At 27.8% G+C, this 24,262-nt stretch overlaps 7 protein-coding genes across 8 annotated transcripts in view; 4 read left to right on the forward strand and 3 right to left on the reverse strand.

Annotated features, from left to right (window-relative positions):
• Nucleotides 1–943: 943 nt before the first annotated feature.
• LOC129614358 (geranylgeranyl transferase type-2 subunit beta) lies at nucleotides 944–2,472 on the forward strand. Its single transcript, XM_055528931.1, has 4 exons — nucleotides 944–1,036; nucleotides 1,090–1,551; nucleotides 1,605–1,949; nucleotides 2,024–2,472. The coding sequence occupies exons 1-4, from the start codon at nucleotides 1,034–1,036 to the stop codon at nucleotides 2,207–2,209; spliced, it is 996 nt and encodes a 331-aa protein (XP_055384906.1). The 5' UTR covers nucleotides 944–1,033; the 3' UTR covers nucleotides 2,210–2,472.
• A 931-nt stretch (nucleotides 2,473–3,403) lies between these two features.
• LOC129614371 (dnaJ homolog subfamily C member 22) lies at nucleotides 3,404–5,384 on the forward strand. Its single transcript, XM_055528946.1, has 5 exons — nucleotides 3,404–3,488; nucleotides 3,621–3,792; nucleotides 3,851–4,180; nucleotides 4,249–4,721; nucleotides 5,042–5,384. The coding sequence occupies exons 1-5, from the start codon at nucleotides 3,414–3,416 to the stop codon at nucleotides 5,252–5,254; spliced, it is 1,263 nt and encodes a 420-aa protein (XP_055384921.1). The 5' UTR covers nucleotides 3,404–3,413; the 3' UTR covers nucleotides 5,255–5,384.
• Nucleotides 5,385–7,004: 1,620 nt separating this feature from the next.
• Nucleotides 7,005–15,006, reverse strand: LOC129614346 (protein winged eye). Of its 2 annotated transcripts, XM_055528917.1 has the most exons (14): nucleotides 14,696–15,006; nucleotides 13,832–14,275; nucleotides 13,645–13,767; nucleotides 13,009–13,155; nucleotides 12,815–12,928; nucleotides 12,593–12,756; nucleotides 11,941–12,499; nucleotides 10,190–11,874; nucleotides 9,834–10,056; nucleotides 8,417–8,703; nucleotides 8,215–8,343; nucleotides 7,942–8,154; nucleotides 7,715–7,873; nucleotides 7,006–7,558 (listed from the first exon to the last, which is right to left on the reverse strand). In XM_055528917.1, the coding sequence occupies exons 2-14, from the start codon at nucleotides 14,235–14,237 to the stop codon at nucleotides 7,310–7,312; spliced, it is 4,458 nt and encodes a 1,485-aa protein (XP_055384892.1). In that variant the 5' UTR covers nucleotides 14,238–14,275; nucleotides 14,696–15,006; the 3' UTR covers nucleotides 7,006–7,309. The 2 variants fall into 2 exon arrangements, with proteins under 2 accessions (XP_055384893.1, XP_055384892.1); XM_055528918.1 differs by having other exon boundaries at nucleotides 7,005–7,558; nucleotides 8,417–8,673; nucleotides 13,832–15,006.
• A 2,004-nt stretch (nucleotides 15,007–17,010) lies between these two features.
• On the forward strand, nucleotides 17,011–19,470 carry LOC129614296 (pre-mRNA 3'-end-processing factor FIP1). The gene is made up of 5 exons (XM_055528836.1): nucleotides 17,011–17,211; nucleotides 17,301–18,569; nucleotides 18,709–19,008; nucleotides 19,059–19,126; nucleotides 19,230–19,470. Exons 2-5 carry the CDS (start codon nucleotides 17,397–17,399, stop codon nucleotides 19,357–19,359), a joined length of 1,671 nt encoding a protein of 556 aa, XP_055384811.1. The 5' UTR covers nucleotides 17,011–17,211; nucleotides 17,301–17,396; the 3' UTR covers nucleotides 19,360–19,470.
• Nucleotides 19,471–19,739: 269 nt separating this feature from the next.
• On the reverse strand, nucleotides 19,740–20,520 carry LOC129614297 (uncharacterized). The gene is made up of 2 exons (XM_055528837.1): nucleotides 20,286–20,520; nucleotides 19,740–20,225 (listed from the first exon to the last, which is right to left on the reverse strand). The coding sequence occupies exons 1-2, from the start codon at nucleotides 20,423–20,425 to the stop codon at nucleotides 19,778–19,780; spliced, it is 588 nt and encodes a 195-aa protein (XP_055384812.1). The 5' UTR covers nucleotides 20,426–20,520; the 3' UTR covers nucleotides 19,740–19,777.
• Nucleotides 20,521–21,874: 1,354 nt separating this feature from the next.
• Nucleotides 21,875–22,876, reverse strand: LOC129614369 (mesencephalic astrocyte-derived neurotrophic factor homolog). Its single transcript, XM_055528943.1, has 5 exons — nucleotides 22,762–22,876; nucleotides 22,620–22,695; nucleotides 22,437–22,561; nucleotides 22,160–22,301; nucleotides 21,875–22,103 (listed from the first exon to the last, which is right to left on the reverse strand). The coding sequence occupies exons 1-5, from the start codon at nucleotides 22,762–22,764 to the stop codon at nucleotides 21,937–21,939; spliced, it is 513 nt and encodes a 170-aa protein (XP_055384918.1). The 5' UTR covers nucleotides 22,765–22,876; the 3' UTR covers nucleotides 21,875–21,936.
• A 607-nt stretch (nucleotides 22,877–23,483) lies between these two features.
• LOC129614239 (sodium-coupled monocarboxylate transporter 1) overlaps nucleotides 23,484–24,262 on the forward strand; it is a 46,324-nt gene continuing 45,545 nt past the window's right edge. The window contains exon 1 of the mRNA XM_055528724.1: nucleotides 23,484–23,612. The gene's annotated coding sequence lies outside the window, so the exon portion shown is untranslated. The remainder of the gene's footprint in view (nucleotides 23,613–24,262) is intronic.

Raw genomic sequence — 24,262 nt, forward strand, 5'->3', positions numbered from 1 at the left:
TTCTGATTCTGGTAATTTATCTAAACAAATCTTTATAAGAAATAAATCAGTTAAAATTTTAAAGAAGAATTAGCCTAGTTTTCGACTAACTTGATTAAAAAGAGTTGAGTTATTCTTTGACAACGTCGAAGTATTTGGTGAAAAAAATTGCTTTTTATTATTTTTTAATAAAATAACTGAGTTAAAACTTAATGCGATTTCCTACTTTTAATTTGAACATTTTAAATTTGAACAGAAATTGAAAAAAAAAAATATTTTAGTAATTATTGGTTTCTTCAATTTGTTGAATTTCAATTTTTTCGACTAATACATTTCATGCGAAAATAGCTCTTCTTTTCTTTAAGAATCTTCTTTAATCGTTTGGAAACCTCACCCTTAATATACGTAATTTTTCTAAAGCTCGTGCAAAATAAATGTACATACATATATGTATAACCTTAATGGTGAAGTATATGAGATGGTATCTGACCATTGGTGCAGTGGTTATGGCACCGGCCCTTTAACCGAAGGGTCTCGGGTTCAAACCCCGGTCAGGTCACTATAAAAATTATATTCAATATTATATAACTTAATATGCAATACTAATAAATATTATACAAGTAATTTTCAAATATTCATAATATTCGATACTAAAGACTAAGAAAAATAAACAGTAAATATTAATAACCTCAAATAATTAATATAAATAAAACTACGGCAGGCTAGTCACCTACCTAGTTAAACTCTATGACGCTATGAAACTAGTGCATGAGAAATCATGCACTAGCCCTATGCTCCTTCTAGGAGTGAAGAAGGAAAAAAAAAAAAAAAAAAATGTGAGATGGTAGCGTTTGTAGATAACGATTCCCTTTGTTTAATTTGAACAGCTTAATGTGTAATCGCACTATTATTGAATTTACAAATATGTAGTACAACTACTTATACTTATTTGCAGTTGAAATTTCCCATCTCTAACGGGGAATAAATAAAAATATATTTGTTATAGGAAATTATTAATTAAGAGGGCAGTAATTTTTATATTATTCTTTATTAAATGGTAAATTTGTTTTGTTCATCAAATTCCAAAATATAAAATATATTTTTTTTAAGGATTGTAGTAACACCTCTTGTCAAACAAAAAAGAAATGTGACGAATTACATTCTGCTAAACATGTCCAATATATAATAGACCATGGAAATAATCAGGAGGATTTTGAGTATTGCATGACTCAGTTTTTGAGAATGTCTGGCGTATACTGGGGTGTAACTGCTTTAGAACTTCTTAATGAAATTTCTAATTTAAATAAGGAATCTATTATAAAATTTATTAAAGAATGTCAAAGCAAAGACGGTGGAATATCTGCATCTAAAGGTCATGATCCCCATATCCTGTATACTCTGTCAGCAGTTCAAATTTTGTGCATTTATGATAGTTTAGACGAAATCGATGTTGATAGTATTGTAAAATATGTAGCGTCCCTTCAACAGCCTGATGGAAGCTTCTTCGGAGATAAATGGGGAGAAGTCGATACCCGTTTTTCGTTTTGTGCAGTTGCGATTTTAACTTTATTGGTAAAAATGAATGTTTGTCAATATATTGAAAACTAATACATTTTGTCATACAGAAACGATTACATTGCATTAATGTGCCTAAAGCTGTAGAATTTGTTTTATCTTGCTGCAATTCAGATGGCGGTTTTGGTTCAAAGCCAAATGCTGAGTCACATGCTGGATTAATTTATTGTTGTGTAGGGTTTTTATCTATTACTAAACAATTACACCGTTTAGATAGTGAAAAATTAGCTTGGTGGCTTTGTGAAAGGCAGTTAAGCAATGGGGGACTGAACGGACGCCCAGAAAAGTTGTCTGATGTTTGTTATTCATGGTGGGTTTTAGCATCATTATCAATTCTAGGAAGACTTCATTGGATAGATGGAGAGAAACTGAAAGAATTTATTCTTTCATGTCAGGTACTAAATTTATAAAACAAGTTTTTCTTAAAAATATTTTAGATATGGCTCTCATTTTTAAAAAATATTTAAAGGATAGTGAAGTCGGTGGATTTAGTGATAGAAGTGGAAATTTACCTGATGTTTTTCATACAATTTTTGGTTTGGGTGCGCTGTCATTATTAGGTCATCCAAATTTATCTAAAATAAATCCAACTTTCTGCATGCCGCAGTATGTTTTGGATCGTTTAAATATCAATCCACAAACAATATGCGCCTGAACAAAGAATAATCAAATTAATCCTTTTGCACAAATAAATTAACTATTTAATAAGTATTAAGTTTTGAAATTACTGCAAAAAAAGATTGAGATAGCTAAAATGTATTTTCTTCTTCAATTAAAATTATAAGATTTGGGGAAATAAACCTGTATGTATGTAAATACGTATGTGCATATCGACAATTACTGTTTATTTCTTTAAGATACTATATTACTATATTTATGTATAATTTATTGTTGAATTCAAATAAATTGCCGAACAAATTGCAAGCGATTTTTTTCTTTGTTTTCAACGGTTGAATATGTCTGTTTTTCCATACATAGTCCGCTATGGATTGCGTAAAATTCAGTTTGAGGTTACCGATCGAACAATAATGCAATATTTACTTAATTTTTTAATGCCTTGTTTATACACAAAGTTGGTAATTGATAAATAGTCAATTTAAATGGACGCTATGAAGATACTCTTGGTTAGCAGAAGTGAAATTGACTATTGAGTAACAAACAGTGTTTGTTATATTCTTTGGTACAATATCGGTTTTTCGCAGCGGCATTGCGGTAGTTTTGATCACGGCATACCGTATCCCGCTACCTTTGAGACTTAGCATTAAATTACCACAAATTATAAAAGTGCTGCCATAAGTTATGTTGAGATAAAAAACTAAATGAAGAAGACTATACAAAAGAAAAAGTTAATAAAAAAACGGATCTAATTTCTAACATATCTCACCAGCAATTTAAATAAATGCAAGTAATTTATTCAAAAATGCAAATGTTGTTTAAATATAAAATTTTTTTTAACTGTTAAAATAGATACATAAAATTTTTATCAAATTACAAAAATTTGTTTTAGGTAAGTATTATTAATTTTTTATAACATTTACTTAATATTCTATTTTCGGTATTACTTTTTTAAATTATGTTAATATTATAAAATATGTATAAATATTTAAAATATCTGTAGTAAAGACAAATATTTGCTTATTATGTATATAGTCAGCAAAACTTATCCAATTTAGATAATTATTTAATTTAAGGAAGCCTGCGTGCGAATTTTGAATAATTATTGTCTTCCCAATAAACCACAAATAAGAAAATTATTGCGATTATCACACCTGAAGTATATATATTTTTTCAAAGTTTTGCAGAAAATAATGACATTGAACTTTACACGTAAAACATAGTATTCCTGTAAACGACATGATATGATAAGAAGAGCAACAGGTATCTGTTGCAAAAAAGAATATTTTGAGTTTGTTTACAATTTATTAATAATAAAGGTGTTTATAAAAAAAAATTCATTGCATACATTTTTTTGTAATATTAAATTTAGAATACGTCAGTAACATAAAGATATTTCATTGTAACTGTTGTATGTACCCTCTACCGTTTTTTATCTGATTCATTCGTAGACGTTATTACATCTTAAACTTTCACTTGACCTAAATGAAAAAGAACATAAGTTAAATATGAGTTCTGGCAATAAATTTGGTTTTGAATCAATACAAAAGGAATCTACCCAAAAACTTAATAATAAATCAATTGTTATTGCTTATTTATTATGGTTATTTGGCGGAATTTTTGGTAAGCTCTAATTTAATATTAAATTGTTGGTTGTCATCTAATTAATTATTACATACAGGTGCTCACCATTTGTACTTACGAAGAGATCGCCACGCGTTTATTTGGTTGTGCACATTAGGTGGTTATTTTGGAATAGGGTGGATTTTTGAAATATTCAAAATTTCAAGTTATGTACGAGATGCAAACGAAGATAAAGCTTTTATTGAAAAATTTAGAATTAAATTGCGGAAATATCCAAGACCTCCATTTTCAACTATCCGCTTCTTAGGTGCTATAATGGTTGGCTATCTTTTTGGTGAATTAATAAAGCAAGCAATACCAGAAAACAATTTTTTGGAAATTGACTGGGGATTTTTGCATTGGTTGGTTCCATTTGGAATTGCTTTAGGTACTTTTAATTGCAAATTACATTTAGTTGAATTATATAATATATGTATGTATGAAAAATATTTTTAGGTGTTTGGACTGTGGGAAATATAGGACGTGAAAAAGGCTCATTTTGGCAATGTCTTTTAGCTGCTTACATTTCTTACCCAATTCGCTACTACATTTATGATGAATCCTGGTATATGATAATAGTGTTATTTTTTACAGCCTTAGTATTCGACTCTTGTTCAAAGCAGTGGCGCGTAGAGCCTAAAAAGAAGAGTGGTTGTTGCAAAAGATTTACATGTTTTTCTTTTTGCGTTACATTGTATCTTGCATTATGGTGTAGTTATTTTTATTTCAATGGAAAAGTTCTTGATTATGAAGGAGAAGAAATACCTGTACACGAAGCTGTTAAACATTTGTTATCCTCATCTATGTGGGCTGAATTCAAAGATACTCTTTTCGAAATTTATAATTACAGTCAACACCGAGGTTGGTACGAAGTGTTAAAAGAATTGTTTATTTTAATGGACGAAGATGGAATAAAAAATTCTTACAAGGTAAGAAATAGTATATACGTATGTAAATAAGTAAATGACGTGGAGGTTTTTTCGTTTTTACGTTTAATCGTGTATTTATATCATGAATACACGGACAACAATACCGCTTTTAAAAATCATCTTTAGGTTATACATATATATGCATAGCTAGTATTATGTTTTAATATTTTTTGAAGATAATTTTTCGAATAAACTATGTACATTACTCGTAGCTACCATTAACTTGTTAGCCGTTTTATTAAAAAAACTGTGTGTTTTGTTGATCATTCTGGCGAAAATTTTATTTTTTTTAATATGTACATACAAATTTATTTTTTCAGGTCCTTGATCTTAGTCCGACAGCATCACAAGTAGAAATAACAGCCGCTTGGCGGAAACTTTCTAAAGAATATCACCCTGATAAACAGAAAGATCCAGTTAAACGAAATGAAGCGCAAGAACGTTTTATGGAAATCCAACAAGCCTATGAAGTACTTAGTAAAAATAAAATGAAGAGAAAAAACCGCAACAAAAAATTTGATGACGATTTATAAATAATTATCAAATTTTTATAATAGTAAAGTAAGAATATATTGCAAGATTATGTAATTAGTTTTTAGAAATTTTTATACATATGTAGAAAAATTGTTTTATTTATTGATTCAAATAAATTTTGGAAACTTCGATCATTTTTATACCATAAGTTTAACGTAAAGTTAAAAATTATTTTGTTTTAAATTCACTTTTTGCAATACTAGGTATACCATTTTTATGCCAATACTTTATAATTAAGGTTTGACACAAAGGTCAGTTGAAGTCAAGCAATTCCTTATTTTCGGTCTTAATTGTATATAAGTTGTATAATCCTTATTTTACAAGTTTGTATAAAGGAAAAACTTGCTTTAATCTTTTATTAAAAAGAAGATTATGCAAATCCATAAAAGCGAAATCTTTAAATTTTAAATTGCAACACAGATTAAATACCACTCCAGAAAACTAAGACTTAATGAGTTTTAAATAAAATAAAATTTTAAATCTATCAAAAAAAAATATCTAATATCTTATTGATTAAAAATGTATTATTTATGTATATTATACAGAAAAAAAAATTTAACACATTAAAAATAAAATTTAAATTAAAGTTATAATATGAAATAAGAAACTTTATTTACAAAATAACACAAAATAAAAAAAAACTTAAAGACAAACTTAAAGCTGTGAATTGCTATTATAGCTTTAGTTTTGATAATTAACATTTTTTTCCAAAAACATATTATAAAATAATTGCAAAATTAATATATGTAAGCACAAAAGTAATGCATTAACTTAAAATATATTGAAATTGAAATTCTCTTATTTACAAAAACCAAAACATTAATTACAAAATGTAGTTTTTAAAGGTGTTTGCTTACTTAAAATTACAAAATATTTACAAAATCTAAAAGCCCTATGAAATTACTCCTATATGACAGAGTTAGACAAATCTTCATCAACTAATCCATAAAATTTCAAGTTATATTATTTCAAGTTGTTTATTTTTTGATTGAATTCTTTTGAAATTTAAGTTATGTGCATCTACATAATACTTAATTTTTTTTAAAGATTAATGCTTTTGGAGGTAAGAAAAAAATATAAACGTAAATTGAATTTGCATTACTTTTAGTATAACCTATTTAATCAATATATGGAGTTTATAAAATAATGAAAAATTCTTAAATACAAGATTTAAATTTTTCAACTTTTCCTTAGGTTGTAGCAGTAGTTTTTGGCGAATTGCATTTTTTATTATCTTAAGCAAGAATAAAATAAAGGAAATTTATTTTTCTAAATGTAATGATCTCATATAATAATTGTAAAAGTCAGAATTGTCTTTAAAATTGAAAATAGTTTTAAAAGTCAGAATTTTCTTTTAAATCGGTATTATTAAATATTAAAATATGTAGTATAATTTGATTAAAATAGTATGTAATTTGATCGAAAATTACTTTTGGACAATTAAGTACGTAAATTAGTGCACGATTGCAAAAAAAAAAAAAATATTAGCATGATCATAAAAAAATTAAAATGCGCTTCTTTAAATCATCAACAATATTAAAACTCTGATAGATGATATTATATAAAATTATTTTATAATTAAACTTAAAAAAAAATAAGCGCTTCTAAAAACATCATAAATTGTTACACTTAAATCTTAATTAAAAACCTAATTAATAGCAGATAACTCCTATTTTTTAGATAATAAAATAAATAAAAAATCAAATGTATATAATTCGCATGTAGTAGATTAGACTACTAATTTTTATTTAAATGAAACTGCTACTGGACGAATTAAATCTAACAAATATTTCAATTTAAGCTGCTGTTTAAATGTTTCAAGTTTAATTTTTACTTTAAATTTAAAAAAATATAACGATGTATTTTTATAATAATTACTTTTACAACTATTTTATTTCATTTTTTTAATGAACAAAATAATAGAAGACTTTACCAATAATATTAAAAAATTCTGTCCAGATTTAATAATTTTATTATTTCACTTCTTTCCCTAAAAAAATAATTTGAAAAGTTTTTATACATAACTTAAATGATTCATTGCTACAGAAATTATATTATGTACTAAAATTTTCGGTTTTTTGATGATCGCCTGATGTAGGAATATCGGATTGCATTTTAATTTTATGTGTCACTGGATCATAAAAACCGGCGTAATAATAAGTATCATTGTTATTGTATACTGAATATTTCTTTGGATCCACCCCAAACTTTTCAATGTAATCATTCAGCAATAGAACTTCACATTTATGGGAAATAGTTTGCACATCATTTTCATCTTCATGAGAAGATTCGAAAAGGCCACCCTGAAATTATGGTTGAATAAAATAAATAATGAGATTTTCAATAACAATGATATAAAAATTCTATGGCCAAAACAAATTGCATTAGGGCAAATTTAGAATGATATTTTGATACTACAAATGTATTTTAATTTCGGGCGACATGAAAATAATACTCACGGAATATTTAAGTTTCGCACATCCTACAGTTTCTTCCGGGTGATAAAACCATCTTACACGAACAACTTTATTATTTGTCGATGTTTCCCACATAGTTTGTATTTTTCCTATATAAGGTCGATCAGTATCAGTTGATAAAAATACCGCGCATTCTCCAATCTGAAATTAATATAAAAATTTGATTTTGGTTTATATTTTGTTAAATTATTATTGGTATAAGTTCAAACCGTTAATGTTTCATCTCCTCTTTGAATGGATTTGTAGAATTTCTTTTTAGTTCTACCCTTAGCTCCAGGCCTTCTAAAATAGTCACCTAACCATTGCCATAATTGTTTTTCAGGTAAAAATGCAGCAATTTTACTGTTACTCTTTTCAAATTTCCTTTCACTTTTAACCTCAGTTTCTTTATTACATTGCTTTTCATTCTTGGTTTCAATCTCCTAAAAAAAATTACTCTTGTTAAAAAATTTAACATTCAAATAATTACAATAATCAGTTACTTGTTTTATGACAACCTTTACATCATTATTTGAATTTTCATCGACATCTTTTAAGTTATCCTCTTGCAAGCTAAATTCGTCATTTGTCAAAATTTCATTATAGTTTAAGTTGGATTCACCATGTTTAACCTTTTTTTAATTAGAAACAAGAATTATCTTTTCTTAGTGATGCCATTGATAGTATTAATTTTTCTTAAATTACCTGTCTATTCAATGAAGTGCTTCTTTTGCGATGATGCTTTTTATGCTTTTTCTTCTTTTTCTGTTTTTTTGGCCAACAGCTTTCATCTGTACATTTCTGCTTATGTTTTTTACAGTGTTCATAATGAAAACCAATACATGAATCTTTCCGAATTTTATGATGTTTACATCGCTCAATAGCCAAATTATCAGTCTTCAGTTGTGGAACATTGTCATTTCTAATAAACACATCCTCAGTTTTTCTAGATTTTTTTTTTCCTAGCGACGTCAACGGATTAGTATTATATTCTAAAAATAATTATTCAATTTTTTAAAATGACTGTCTTTTATATAAATGCAAGGCCTATTTTACCCACTATTATTACAATTCCGTGATACTTGATAAGTACTACTATTAATAAGCGAAACTTAAATTTTATGTTAAATTTGACACTACAATAAAATTTTAAATGAAGTTAAAAATGAGAATTAATGTTTTAGCGAGTTAAAGCTGAATAGAAAACTGTACAGTAATAAAAGCGGTTCATGAAATGGTCAGTAGCAACTAGTTCACGAAATTTTCTTTATAACAAACGGTTGAATACAAAACGTGTAGTTTTTGAGTATTTTCAGAACCAATTTGTGTTTTCTGTATTAACCAATTAAAAATTGGAGGAATGTGTTAGTTTTATATCCACTTTTTAAATAACATCAATTAAGATAGTGACCATTAGTTGACGAATTATACATAATACTGCTATTTTATGTGTTAATCAAATTTAACAAACTTTGGTAACGTTTTGGTATCGATTAAGCAAATAAAAACAAACGAAGATATAGATTGGATATCAATATCTAAACGTATATTTGAAAGCCGAACTTTTAAGTTATATGATTAATATACTTGACTTAAGTTTGAGCATAGCATGTTCATAAATATTTAAAAGTTCATTTTATTCGCTTTACTTTAATAAAAATTAAAATTACTACTCAATTTTTAGAAGCAAGAATTTTAACATAATGGTATTGGAAGTGCTTTAACTTCATTTACGTGAGAGCAAATGCAAGAAAATGCTAGCTATTTAATTTTTATTTTCTGGATAATTATTAAGCTGCAAGAAATGTTGAAAACAATTTATTTTGTTGAGAAAAACCAAAAGAATAAAAACAAAAGGGAAAATTTAAAAAAAAGTAAATATGTTAGTATGTATTAATTTGTGTCAGAAATTTCACAAAATTAGCCAATTGTTAAACAAATGTCCTATTTCAAAATTACAATGTTATGTGTTAAAAAATATAGCACAAAAATGAAGGAGGCCAAATAATAATTAATAAATATAAGTTAATAACTACAATGAAAATTTTTTTTTTCACCTCAAATGTCCTAATAAGATGTTAGTGTTTTTTGAAAAATTCTGAGCTTTTTAAAAAGAACTTACCAGCAATAGGATAATCACTTAATAAAAATCGTATATCTTCTAATGATATTCTACCACTATCTCCGTCATCAAATTCAACACTGACAAAGACCCCATCTTTGCTTTCTTCATTCATTTCAACAGTTGTTCCTGGATATAAACATCTGTATTGTGGACTCCAATACGCACATATTCGAGTGCCTTGTGGCACCTCGTTAATAGAAGCAGGGGATATTTCTAAAATCTAAAAAAAAAAAAAATTACAATAAACTTTTACCAATCAATTCTTTTACATTAGTTTATGTAAATATTTTATATTTATATTTGAATTTATTTGTTGTTTAATGTTATATAAATAAAATTCAAAAAAATCTTACCACGTCTCTTAAAACTTCTTCTCTGCACATAATATGAGGTTTATTGCCCCTCTCCCCATCTAAAGTTACTGCATACACATCCGGTGGCTCTATAGGTTGCAAATATCCCGCGTAAAATAAACCACCCATTGCTGTTAGAACACGTACTTTTGGTTCTTTCAAGTGATTGTCAGATATTCTTAAATGACCGTCAATAATTTTTTTCTTTTCTTCCATGTGAATATATTTATGCTTCATGAGTTTGTGTTTTTGTATTTTTTTTGAATTAGAATGATTTTTCAAAAGTTTCCGTAAACGTCTATCTTTTAAAATTCCTTTCTTTTTATCCATATCAGCAAAATGCGTTTCATTAAAACTAGGTTTCTGCAATCGGAGAACAATTGGTCTCCCATTTGAAGATTCTTCCGTAAAGCTTGAATTATTATGATCTACAAGCATACTAGGGTTATTAAAATGAGCATTTGTTGAATGAGAAGCTAAATTATTTCCTAGCACACTGGGCAAAATGTTTACGGAAGTCGAAATGCACTTGTTTTCGCCATCAATATTGAATGACTTTTTATATGCATTCGAATCAGTAATTTTTTGTTTTAAAGAATCTTTTGGCAAAAATGTCGGAATTTCTGCTTGTAAAATATTGTGAGCTTGACGTTGTTTAGTGCCATTATTTAATATGGAAGGTAGTGATTTAAATTTAATAATTTCATTTTGACTATTTGATGGCGAAGGAGATCTAGATTTTATTTTGGCTGATATATTTTGATTTTGTATATTATTAGAAGAACTGAAATCATTATGATTTCCTACATCAGAGTTATTTTCTTGAAAGTTCGAAATTGGTTTCTTATCTAATTCTTTCTTTTTGCCTTCGCATTTTTGACTTATCGCAGCTAATTTTCGACGCATTTTCAACTCCATAGCTCTAAATATTTCGGCGGCTGTAGGCCATTTAACATCACGGTGGAAGCAATCAGACACTTCAGAAAATTTTTTATTCCTACATTCATCACAGTAATTACATTTTGATTTCACATGTTTAAGAACGTGTCGAATATCATCGCTGACGTTTTCCCCATTCTCATTTCTTCCTTTTAAATATTTTAATTTTCTTCCTCTACGAATTTTATTGCACCGAACAATTTTGCGTTTCTTTTGACGCATACGTTCTTTTTTACATGACTTAGAGATCTCGCGATCTGTATTATTACCTTCTTCTTGAATTCTCTGTTCAGCCAAGGCACACAAAAGGTTTAAACCGCCCAAAGTTGACTGACTAGATTCCAAATTTTCCAAGGATTCTTGAAGGTTGTTATTAGTTTCTTTTTCTTTTTGATTTTCGCAGTAATCATTTGTTTCTTCTTTTTTATCTTCTTTTTTTAAATGCATTACCTTACTTTCTATCGCTTCTATACTAATATTAGATAAGAGCTCAAGTCCACTCAAATCAATTGGGTTTAAAGACTCTTCTGCGGGCGCTATCGAATTACAGTTTTCCGAGCTGTCAGTTTTTGATGGTATTTTTTGTTCCTCTAAATTTTCAGGTGGAACGCATACCATGGAGTTATTTGCCATCCTGTTTTTATTGCAAACATTTTCGCAATCTTCTTCCATTTCACAATACTTTGGATTTTGATTCGGATTCGGTTCGCTTCTGAAGCATACATTGTTTGCTTTTATTGAATTTTCTAAAACAAAAAAAAAGAAAAGAATTGTAATAATAGAGGAAATTATTGTAACAAATATAAAGCTACCAGTTTCACTTTTTAAACTTTCCTCGTCTTCTTCCATCATATCATCTTCTTTATTCATGATTAAATTGTCAGTTTGTATATTTGCATCCTGTCTTTCAAGGACATATGGACAATGTTGACACTCAATGTTTTCGTTCCCTTTATAACAAAATAATTCATTATTTAGCCCCCCGGGCATATACTCACTTGAAGAAGAAATTTCTGTAGTGGAAATTTCATTTTTATTATTCTGACTAACAGAAGCTGTTAAAGCAGGAACAGGATCCATTGGATTGCACGTAAAAGGGTTTAATTGCGTGCTCTTATTTTGTTGCACTCTAGATAAAATTGTGTCTTTCAATTCTTGATTGAAATGTAAAGTAGTTTTAGCAGTTTTTTCACTAGAACATGTTTTAGAGTCTATATTTGACATGAATTCAGAGCTTTTACACTCAATTTTCATTTCATTTTTATCCTCAATTTTTATAGTTGTATTCTGTTGAAACTTTGGCCCAATAACTACTTTCCTTTTATTATCAGGAGTTGAAACAGCAACTAATCGTGTTTGAGTTTGGGTATGCTAATAAATATGTGTTATAAGTATATTAAATTTTCAAATATCAAGTATGCAATTTGTATTAAAGTGTTAAAGGAAAAATAAAACAAGTTATACCTGATGCAAAGTTGTGCTAGTTAAAAAGTCAGAACCCGTCAAATGTAAAGGAGCAAAGGGTGTAGGAAGAGTTTGTGGTATCGATGGAAATACTATATGCGGCATTTGAGTTGTTTGAGGTGGTTGTTGAAATGATGGCCAGACTATCGTTGGATGAAGAGTATCTAAATACAACAAAAAATTAAAAAAGAGAATCTATGATAACAAAGCATGATTCCATACCAATAGCAGCGGTGGATGGCGGTAAAAATAAAAGATGGCCGGTATTATGATCTCTCATCAATTGAACCCCTAAGGAAGGAAATGGCATAGCAAGTAAGGACTCATGAACTGCAACTAGAACGAAAATTTAATTTAAAATTTCGGAACCTTGGCTATTTTTACACCAAACAAAAATTATAAAAAATTATACTTACTAGGATATTGCCAAAAGGAGTTTGATGTTCTCAAATTATGCATACCGATTGCGGCGTGATTATGATTTTCATTGTTAAGAGCTATCACTGAATTTGTACCGTTTATCAATATTTCTTGATTAACAGCAAAAGGTGCATTTCGATTCTCTGAAATAAAGCATTTTAAAAGTTAAAAAAATTTCACAAAATTAGCTTTAAAAATTCAAGGCTTTATATTATAAGGTTATTGCAATTTTATTTTTTATATCTAGCAGAAGATTTGTTTTAATAAAATTAAATAAAAGATAGAAAACTGTTATAGGTATAATAGGTTAGCAATAAATTAGTGTTTATTTTAAATTAAAATACTCAAAGCCTTCAAATGTAGAATGAGTAAATATTAGAAACCTATAAATAATAAAATTTTAGGTTTTAATCGAAATTTTGTTTATCAGATATTTCAGCAAAACAACACGTGAATAAATTTGATTATTTATTTTCATGCTAGATAAAGTTGATTTAACTGATTTATTTCATATTTCCGCATTTAGTCGTAAAATCTTATATATTAATGTTTCCATTATACGTAACGCTTACGTTATATTGCAAAAATCTGATTATCAAAGGAAGGTTATGAAAAATAAATTGAACGTCTACCTATGTTTCTGAGATCTATGCCAACCGCAAATCTATTCGTGTCTTTCGGTGTATTAAGATTGTTTAAATGCTCCGGCAACTTTTGTCTGGCATAACCGAAACCAATAGGAACTCCAGTGAATTCTAAAATACAAAAAACAGTTAAATGAAATTAATTTAAAAAATGGTCATATTTATTGGTATTTACCATTATTGGTTTGTAAAGTATTTTCATTATCCATTGGGTTGTTTTGGCAACCTTCTGCTTTTGTAAAAGTACAATAAATAGGACAGTTTGAGTCATTTATCGGATTAACTGTTTGCTGCTCTAGATTAATATTGTCCGAAGCTGATATCTCAGCTACTTGACAAGGTTCCTGTTTAATATTTAATTCACTTAAATTGAAATCAGTTGTGCTAAATTTTTGTTCAGGAATTACAACTTTATCACATATTCTTTTATTTTGATTATCTGTTTCCTTGATAGTAGTAAGTGTTCTCTTCGATGTGTCAGAGTTACTTGAACCCCCCCAGGAACTGGGAGTGGATACGTTGCAACATCGGGAGAAATTAGAATATACAAGGGTCGTTGTTGTAGGTACAAATTGTTGCATAATATATGTATTTGAATACGCTTTCACATTGTTTATACCTAAAACCAAATTTTAATCTGAGTTTACAACATATTACACAGATTTTTTATGATGGAATATATTTTAAAGATATGTTCACTTCAAATTGCTTTTTTTCAGTTTTATGCGACACAAAAATATGCAAGTTTGCAACTATACACAAAATTTCATAGACAAATACAAAATACAATATAATCAAACAACGTTACCACGATTCACTAAAAATAACTATAAATAAACAAATATTAGTTAAAATAAAATATTGTTTAGCTTTAAAAATTAAAGTGTTATTAATACACTCTACAAAAGTTTTTCAATCCTCCGTAAAAACGCTCACAGTAAACATAAATTTATACTCCATGTGTCATATTTCCACATAAATATAATGATTTTAACTAAATTTTTAAATAACTACACATTTATTTATTGTATTCGTTTACATTCTATAACTTCTTTTAACCACTTGCGTTTCGAAAAAGTCTAATTAGATAATTTTAAAACTGCAATATGAATGTGTAATTAGTAATTACACACTAATTTAAACAAATTCTTTCATTTTCATTATTAGTTCTAGAAAATATTTTCCTCTTGAATTTTCTTTTAATTTTGAAATACTTTTCAAGTAAAATTAATTAAACATATTGGAAAGAAAATTATATCTTTGTTTTGAATAATTTAGGCTTTAATATGTAGCATGAATATCACCATTTGCAAATTTTTTTTGTAACCAAGTTTTAATTTGCTTATTAAATTTCCTGCCTAATCAAGTCGTTTATACCCCAAAATACTTTGGCTATCTATTCGGATATTTACGTTTGTTCACTAGAGAATTTGGTATTTGTATATCTCTTGTATTTTTACACAAGTTGACAAATGTTATTTGACAGTTTTGCTATGTACCTTTTAAAATAAGTTCTATAACATATCTAAGTACCTTTTTAAAAATAAGTTAGGAAAATGAAATGGTAAATATTCCAAATGAAATTACTTTTTAATACTTATTCTGCATTTTATATGGAAGGCAGCTAATAGAACATCTGAAGGTATGAAAAGAGATATACGACGGGAATTAAAATTTGCAACAAAGAATTATTCATTTTATCTACAGAAAAATTTTATTAACGTTTACAAGAAATAGATATTCAATAACCGGCATATAAACCGACCGATCAACATTTTTCCTGTGTATCCACCAAATTGTATTCTAATGGAGGATGACATAGTTGCGACACTGCAACAGTGAGGATCATACAAGTTGTCGCAGAAATGTCGTTGTTCCAATTCAGTTTACATTGACAGTGATAAAATTTTGAGCGAATATTCTAGAAAAATATTTAGGTATTGTTTATATATACGACATTATCTAAAAAGTAAATCTACGAATAACTCTAATGACTATTTATGAATCACACTGAAATTATCAGATCACACCATACGTCAAACTTTAGTAATTTTTCTATGAAAATGATAACCAAAATGAAAATCAGCTACAATGCCTAAAAAAAAATAATTGTAGCCATTTTACTTTTAAAAAATCGTGAAATTCGGTAATTGAAATACAGAAGTTGCAACTATTGCTATTGGCCTTTATTACTATAAGATTGATGTTTAAATAAAATATCATAAACAAATTGATTAATATTATACACGCTTTGAGACATTATTCAGTGTGAGAGCGACTGAGAATATAAAATATATATATATTAATATTATAATAAAATAATAAATAAAATAAAATACTCTCAAAATAAAATATATATATATTAATATTAAACGAACGCCATGGTTTACGGATGGCAAAAAATATATATACATATTGTATAAGTACATGTTGTCAAAAACCTAAATAATAATTTTTTAAATTAAAGTTGAATTTGAATTTTAAATATGGATTTTTAAGTATTTAATTTTAATTCAGTTATTTTAGTAAAAATAATAAGCTTGGTCTCGGAAGGATGTTTCTTCAACAGGAATTATTATTTAACATTTTGATGAATCGTGTTAATTTTAGCATATACTTTGTAGCTTTTAACAAATAACTTAGGTAAAAATCAGAAATGGTGTTATTTTAAAATAAGTCTTGAGGCTTATTATTTATTAATATTTAACTGAGTTACTTTTGAAAAATGTCTTCCAAACGGATTATTACTCTATAAAATGCAAACCAAATCATATTGATGATCTTTTGTGGGAAGCTGACATCATGGCAAAAATAAGCCATGGTGCCGATCAATTTACGATCATAACCTTTGTTTATACGATCACCTTTGTATGAATGGCTGTCATACGTCTCATTCCCTTGCCCCCTAAAATTCCTTTGTCCAAATTATATTTGACCCCTTTTAGATTTAAGTGATCAAAATCATTTTTTGATAACAGCTTTGCTTTAAATTTAACTCAGTAATTTTGGCCAAGTGGTGATACAGGTTGAGTTAATATTTATACTTCTTACCATCCCACGTTTTATACGTATATTTAAAGCGGCAACGCGATGGAACTAAAATATGTCAACCAATAAAAACATCCATTTGCAAGAAATATGAAAAATGAAAAATATCAAAACAAACAAAGTGAATATTTTCAAATAAAATTAATAAACATAACAGCACAGTAGTAACTTAAAAGTGTAAACATGAATATAACCAAATGAAATGGCGTATCGTTTACGGCACGTTATTGTGTGCGTATATTTTCTTTTCGAAATTCGGAAAATCGCTTGATACACCTCACTATTAGTCAAAACGTCAATAATCTAAAACGCTCACGACCTACCACCATCGCATTCATTATGCTGTTTCTTTACTCGTAAATTATAACAATTCCTTTAAAGTGGTTAAAAGGATTCTTAATTTTTTATTTTCACAAGGTTTTAGAGAATAATTTTACTTATTTAAAGATTTTTTTTTAAATTCAATTGAATTGGATATTCAGTTGAAACTAAAAGAACAGTATTTTGGTAAGAATTAAAAATTTTGTATTTGTATAGGTTAAAATTACAAAATAAGTCAAAGTTGTATACAGTACCTACATATATAAATATTTTAGAAACTTAATTTAGAAGCATTCTTTGGAGGCAAGTGCTTAAATTTTTGGAGTTATGTTATAAAGTTTTTGGTTTACGTAGATAAAATTAATAAAATCATGTCTGAAGATATTAATGAAGATAGTTGGCTTTATGGAACTGAAAACACTGATATCAAAGACAGTAATGAAAAAGAAAATGATTTGGAGAATGCTGAAACTGTTGATGAAAATAACGATAGTAATATAGATAAAGTTGAAGGAAAAGAGGAAACAACCGAAAATGTTGACTCGAATCAGCAGAAGCAGGTTAGTATTGAGGATGATCCGGCGATGGAGATGGAAGAACAAGAAGAAAGTCAAATGACAATACATATAAGTGGTGAAGAAACGGAAAATTTGGCAAATGGAAAAAGTAAGGGCACTGATGAAGACTATTCCGAGGATGATAGCGATGATGACGACATAAATATAGTTATTAACAGCATAAAAACGGGACCCGTATATACAAAACAAAGGCAAAACTTTCTCGTTCCAAATGTCGTATGTCAGACAGAGAAAAAGCCAACTAGCGGAAAATTTAGTATTGAAGAATTTGAAAGCATGGGTTCTATAAACGGAGTATCCGTTCATGAATTCAGTATAGATTCTTTAGACGAAAAACCGTGGCGGAAGCCGGGAGCAGATATAACGGATTATTTTAACTATGGTTTTAATGAAGATACTTGGAGAGCATATTGTGAACGTCAAAAACGTATTCGTATTAATGAAAGTGGCGTAGGTTTACAAGCTTTAACTGCCGCATTAAGTGGAATGCCAAATCCTCAACCGAATACTTATAATCAACAGCAAGGGCAAACACCCCAAGTTATATCCTCCACTGGATTTATGTCCAATAATCGAACTCTTACACCAGTTTCAAATACTGATAAATATTCAGGTCAAATGAGATCGCGCAACTCTTTTCCACCAAGTCAACAGCTTGCTAGAGAAAACGCTATTCAAGTGATGACTGCAGAATGTAGAGACTATAGCAAAATGAATTTTGCTGGGGGACATGATGATTCATTTTTTGAAAATGATGGTTATAATTATGGATTTGAGCCAACGCAAGATTTGCAATGGTTAAATCAAGTAAACAAAAGTTGGCAGCCAACCGGCATTAAAGAGCTTACTTTAGATCCGGGACTTGTTGGACCCCCAGCAGAGATGTCTAATCACTCTGCCCCAGAAATGGGCCAGCATCCTATGATGAACATTCCACAACCAACAGGAATGACCCCTTCAACAACGGTAAATACTTTTGTTTTCCCGAAATATCTTAGTTTTCAAAGAAAATCGGTTTTCTTTCTAAAAATTTTCAAAGCTTATTTCAGCATGTCGATTAACGGGCGCGGTTTGATAAATTTTTTTTTGTTTATTTATTGTTTAGATTCCTCGGCCAATTGAAAGTTTAATGCTTCCGCCAAAAGTAGCTCCTCCGTTTCCTAATAGAGATTGGAATAAAGATTGGGAACGAGATAAAGACATGCATTACAAAGATCGGGAGAGAGAAATACGTAGCCGAGATAAAGATAGGATAAGAGAAAGTAGAGATCGCGATTCAATTATAGAAAGAGAAAGATCTGATCGTGATAGGTCTGATAGAGAGTATAACCGCGAAAGAGAGAGAACAGATGATAAAAAAAGAAGTAGAGATAAAAGTCGGGAAAGAAATAAAGAAAAATCAGAGGTAATTTGATGGTGCTACTTAAAAGAAATTTAATACACCCTTCTTTTTAGGAATCTGATGAAAGCCGAGAAAAACGTCGTCGAGATCGTGGAAGGGAACGTGATCGTGACAGAGAAAGGTAAACCATCCATACAATTATCCTGAAAAATTTTTCTCTTGATTAATTTTGCGTTATTTTACACAATTATTATAAATTTAAAATTATATTAAATTATATTTAGATCTTCAAGAAGAGATAGCTCAAGAACTCGAGAAAAATCTAAACGGAGATCCAAAAGTCACGAAAAAAGCAGTGATCGCAAAGAAAAGCGGGATAAAAAGAAAGTTAAGGAAAAAAATGGGAGCGAATGAATTAATATTTTCAATATTTCAATTTATTGTAAATAAGTTTTTAATTAAAAAAAATATATGTAGCCTTGTAAGAAATTTTCTCTAGCTAATATATGAAACTACACGTATACACATACATACTTTTAAAGATAACATCCTTTTATGCTATTCAATATGGAATTGTTAAACTATTGTGCCTACATTTCCACAAAAGGGTGAAGTTATTGATATCTTTGCAGTGCCTATTTAAAAAATACATTTTACGTAATGATTTATAACATAATTTTATTAATTTTTCTGTATTATTGCGACATAACCAATATCTTCGTAGTTTTTGAAATGTAAATTTAAATATTTTTAAGTTATTTGATTAATTGAATAATGCATTTTAAACTGCAAAATTAACTAATATTTTGCAATAAAAAAATATCTTTCCGTATCAATTACAAACATAATCTTTAGGACGTGTGTTTTCTTCAATTTCGGTCAATTTCTCATCTATACTTTTTAAGAAGTTTGTTGTTGTTTTCTGTAAAGCACTGTAGCGTTGCATAGCTAGTATTAAGCTTTCCTCTATAAGTTCATTATTTTGCTTGGCTTCTCTTAACTGTTTATTGGTTCTTTCTATTAAATCGCTTACGTCTGGAAGTGATTTAAAATATTCAGCACCTATTGTAGATTCCAGTTCCTTAATTTTTTTTAGCATTTCAAATGTTACAGCCAAAGTTGTTGCAATTGATTTTACACACATTTGTTTTGCTTTTGCATCCTGCGGTTTCTCCAAAGAATTTGTGTAACTTTCTATTTCTGCATATCTGCTTGCAGCTTTAATTGTTTGTTGGTGCCCACTCATCGTGCTTGCAATTAAACTATTGGCAGATATTAAACTGAAGAAAATGATTTATTATTATATACCTTGTTAAATATTTTTTTTTATATATTTTTACCTTTCACAAAAATCTTCATCACCAGTGCTGCTGGATACAGAATTTAGAATTTTTTTCAAACTATCAATTCGACTCTCAATTAAACAGAGAAGATCAAATTTAGCGGTACCCTTGCATAATAATGTGCTATCAGCTCCCATATTTTAAATATTTTTGAAACAATGTTAAAAAAATTCTTTTTAATCTGCAATTTATCTGGTCTTTACCGTATACTTTACATTTAAGCTTAAAAGTTGAAGTAAATGTCATAGAAATTTGTAATCAAATTTGTATGACACATTGTTAGCGATGTGAAAATACAATTGACAGTAGATGCGCATACTTTCCTGCTTGCGCTTAAATTTGACAGTTGTCATTCGATACAGTAGAAGAGAAGTTTTTTCAATTAAAAGGGAGTTATTTTCGAGAAAAGAGGGCATGGTTTCCTACAACAAATATGAAACTGCAACCCACGAGGATTTTTATATTAAAACCTATAACTTATGTTTTAATATAAAGCACGTCCCTAAAACTAAGCTGCAAAATATGCAAAATTAACTTGAAAATGACAATTTTGCTCAAATTTCTAAAGGAATTTTTAAATTTTTTTAAAAACACTGCAATAATATTATAAATTAGAAGAAGAGCATAACAGAACAATGTTTGATATTGAAGAATTAAATAGTAGAGCATGTTACAAATCTGCTAAAAATATTCAGTTTTTGCAGATTTGTAAGTATTTGTGAAAAGACTTTTAAGATTTAATTTAGAACTTTCCTGAATTATCGAAAATCCCCTACGGCGAAACTTTTAAAACAAACATAAGTAAGAAAGTTTAAATACATTTTTGGCATTTACTACATATGTATGTATAATATAGAAATTAGTTTTTTTCTAAAATAAGTTTCCAATAAATTTTAACTAGATTCCCAACCGTTAAATAAATTCCTCTTATAAACTTTCTTTTGAAATCGCTTTTGCAGCTTCTACAATGCAAATACCGAAATATTTTGTTTTGTTAGAAAATATAAAAAGATGTGCAGAAAACGGGGAAGGAGCACGATAGTACGGGAAACAAAATATTGTTATATCCCGTACTACTAGAAGAAGTAGAAAAAAGCGGAAACTGCTAAAAAAAAAATTAATTATAATAATAATGGTAATTAAAATTTAAACTAAATTAATATTAAAAAAAAATTGTAATCAAGTTTCTTTCTTTTAACGGAACCGTTCTACATAGTTCAAAATTCTGCATTTGCAGTTGAGCAGCTCTCAGAAACATGAAAAAATGAATAGACAAAATGCTTCTTTCCGAAAAAGGGAAATTGTGTTTTATACAAAAACGGTGATCGTAAATTACTACCCACCTACACCTTTTTTTTACTAACAATGACAAACATTTTCAAAGTACAGCTATTATATTTATGTTGGCTTTGTAAAAATAAAGTAATTTTATTGTGATTCAAAATTTCGAATGCACTGAGTTTTCAAAAAGCTGATGAAAGCAATAAATATAAGCTCATAATATGTACAAACTTAAGTTTATATACCTAATTTTCTGATACTCAACTTAAATTCCTTTCTCACCGAATGAAACTTTGAATAAAGCGTTCTATTTTTGTATACACGTTTTAATTTAATTTGATTCTAGGTATAACAAAATTAAATATAATTATAAATCGCTTCGAGCATGTTTTTGTTTCAAGCTTTCTATTCTGTTGACATAGTCTATTTTCTCTATGCATCCCTCACATACTTCATTCCAATCATTTAAAATTCGTTTTAAGTCTCTTACTTTTAATTTTTTTAAATCCACTGCATTTACATCGATTTGTTCATCTATAATAATAATCATTTAATTTTTGTCATTTTTTTTTTGCTTTTTTTTAAATTACCGAAACGTAGTTCACATATTTGTATATCCTTCTTCTTTAATTTTTCACAGATTTTATTAGCAGGCATAGACCAACTTAAAGGCTTTGATAATTCTGCTAGTATTCCAGTTGCTGAGCTCTCAAGTCCTCCGAGATAATAACACTACCGTAAAAAGAAAAATTGGTTACAGAAAAGTAGGTATGTATGTGTACATATCCACTAGAAACGTACCCAGTTTGTTTAACAAAAAAAAATGTACCGGCTTTCACATTTATATTGAAAAAACTTTATACTTACAAGCCTTTGCTCTTTGTTTCCAGCAGTTTTACAAAACTCTCTGAAAGCATTCTCAATAGTTTTTGTATCTTTTAATTGCTGATCCGTAAGGGTTCGCGCAAATCTCTCTATAGTTTTTACGCATACTAAAATGATAAATGCTTTAATTATATGCTAGACTTTATTTAAGAAAATGGTATTTACCTTCACAATCATTTGCTTTCACTCCAACTAAATAAATCAAATATAAAACAATTGAGAAATACATAAGAATTAATTTCTGAAATAAAAAATCTTAGTTATTATTTAATGAACCAAATAATAATTCAATTTTTAATATACACACCATTTTTAAATTATTACTATCTGTAAAAAATAAGAAATACTAAATGCCGTTCAACTCTGAATAAGTTTAATGATAGATGTTTGTACCACGTCAGTCTTTGTAAATCTCTTCCTACATCCCAAAATTTAACGATATGACATTGAAAATGAGGAACGTCAAATACAGTGTGACCGCGCTCTGTGAACAGTTATAAGGTAATTTACTTGTTATAGACATGCTTGTTTTAAACGAAAACGTGGAAAAAGTTAACAAAATTTTCGAAGTAAGAAAATTTAATGTATTATTATATTATATTATGTGGGTGATGTCAAATTATGATAAAGTGTTATATCTGTTTATATTACATATTTTGGTTATTCAAATTTTTTGTAATAGCTTTTTTTAAAGTAGCAAATCTTCTAAAATTGTCTTAATAAAAATTTATAGAAATTTCTAATAATTTTTTACCAAAGCCTACTTTGTTTAATCAAAAATATTTCAATTTATTTTAAAATGAAAAACTTTTAATTAAAATTTTTAAGCAATATTTATGTTGACATTAACAAAAAAAGGGTATTGTGCAATATATTTGATCAGACATTTTGACAAATGTATATAATTTTGCTAGAACTCACATTATTACCTCATTGCTCAAAATATTAACATATTGAAGTTTCAATATCCCTAATGTTAATATTATTTATACATACTTACATTAGATGAACTATACATACAATTATGTAGCAAGGTAGCATTTTAACCAATTTATTGTTTCATAAGTTTTGGATTTGCATTAAACAAAAATAGATGCAACACAAAATATTAAATTCTGTTACTTTTGTAAATGTAACTATTATTCTTGAATTAGATGGGTGAGTAATAATAACAAAATTTTTTTAATTTAAAATTTATAGTTTTATTTTAATTGTCTGATTGCATTTATTTAAATCAAAGTTCTTAAAAAATGAATTAAAGTTTTAAGGTTAATAAAATGTATGTACATATGTATGTGTTGTATAATTAAAAATTACGTAAATATACGTGTCATAAAAAAAATAGTTTCACAGTTGTACAACGTATCAAAATTTGATTTTTACATATATTTAATTGCTATATTAATATTCGAATAATTGAAGTAATTTTGAAAAATACACGGACTAGAGATGGAGCATCTTATCAACCTTAATCAAAATTACAGTTGTTTGTTAAAATCTTTTTTAAATATTCATATTTTTTTAAAATTATTTAAACACTAAAAATATGTTATTAGTCATTATTTAAATCATAAAAATGTGCGAAGTGTTTTGCATCGTAGTTTAAAATCAAACATGCCTTAGTGGCATGGGAACAAAAAGGTATGTTTCATTTAAAAAAAAAACAATTAGTAAATTTTATTTAAAGAAAGCGCCTCTTTTAAACTTTGGAAGCAAAATTTAGAAAAAAAAAATGAAAAATTTGCGATGGGTTTGTTTTTTGAAACAAAAATCTAAGTGGTATATAGGACAGTACACAGATTTAAATA

Source organism: Condylostylus longicornis, unplaced genomic scaffold (assembly GCF_029603195.1).
Source record: "Condylostylus longicornis isolate FDR11 unplaced genomic scaffold, ASM2960319v2 ptg000107l, whole genome shotgun sequence".
Classification (NCBI taxonomy): Eukaryota; Metazoa; Arthropoda; class Insecta; order Diptera; family Dolichopodidae; genus Condylostylus; species Condylostylus longicornis.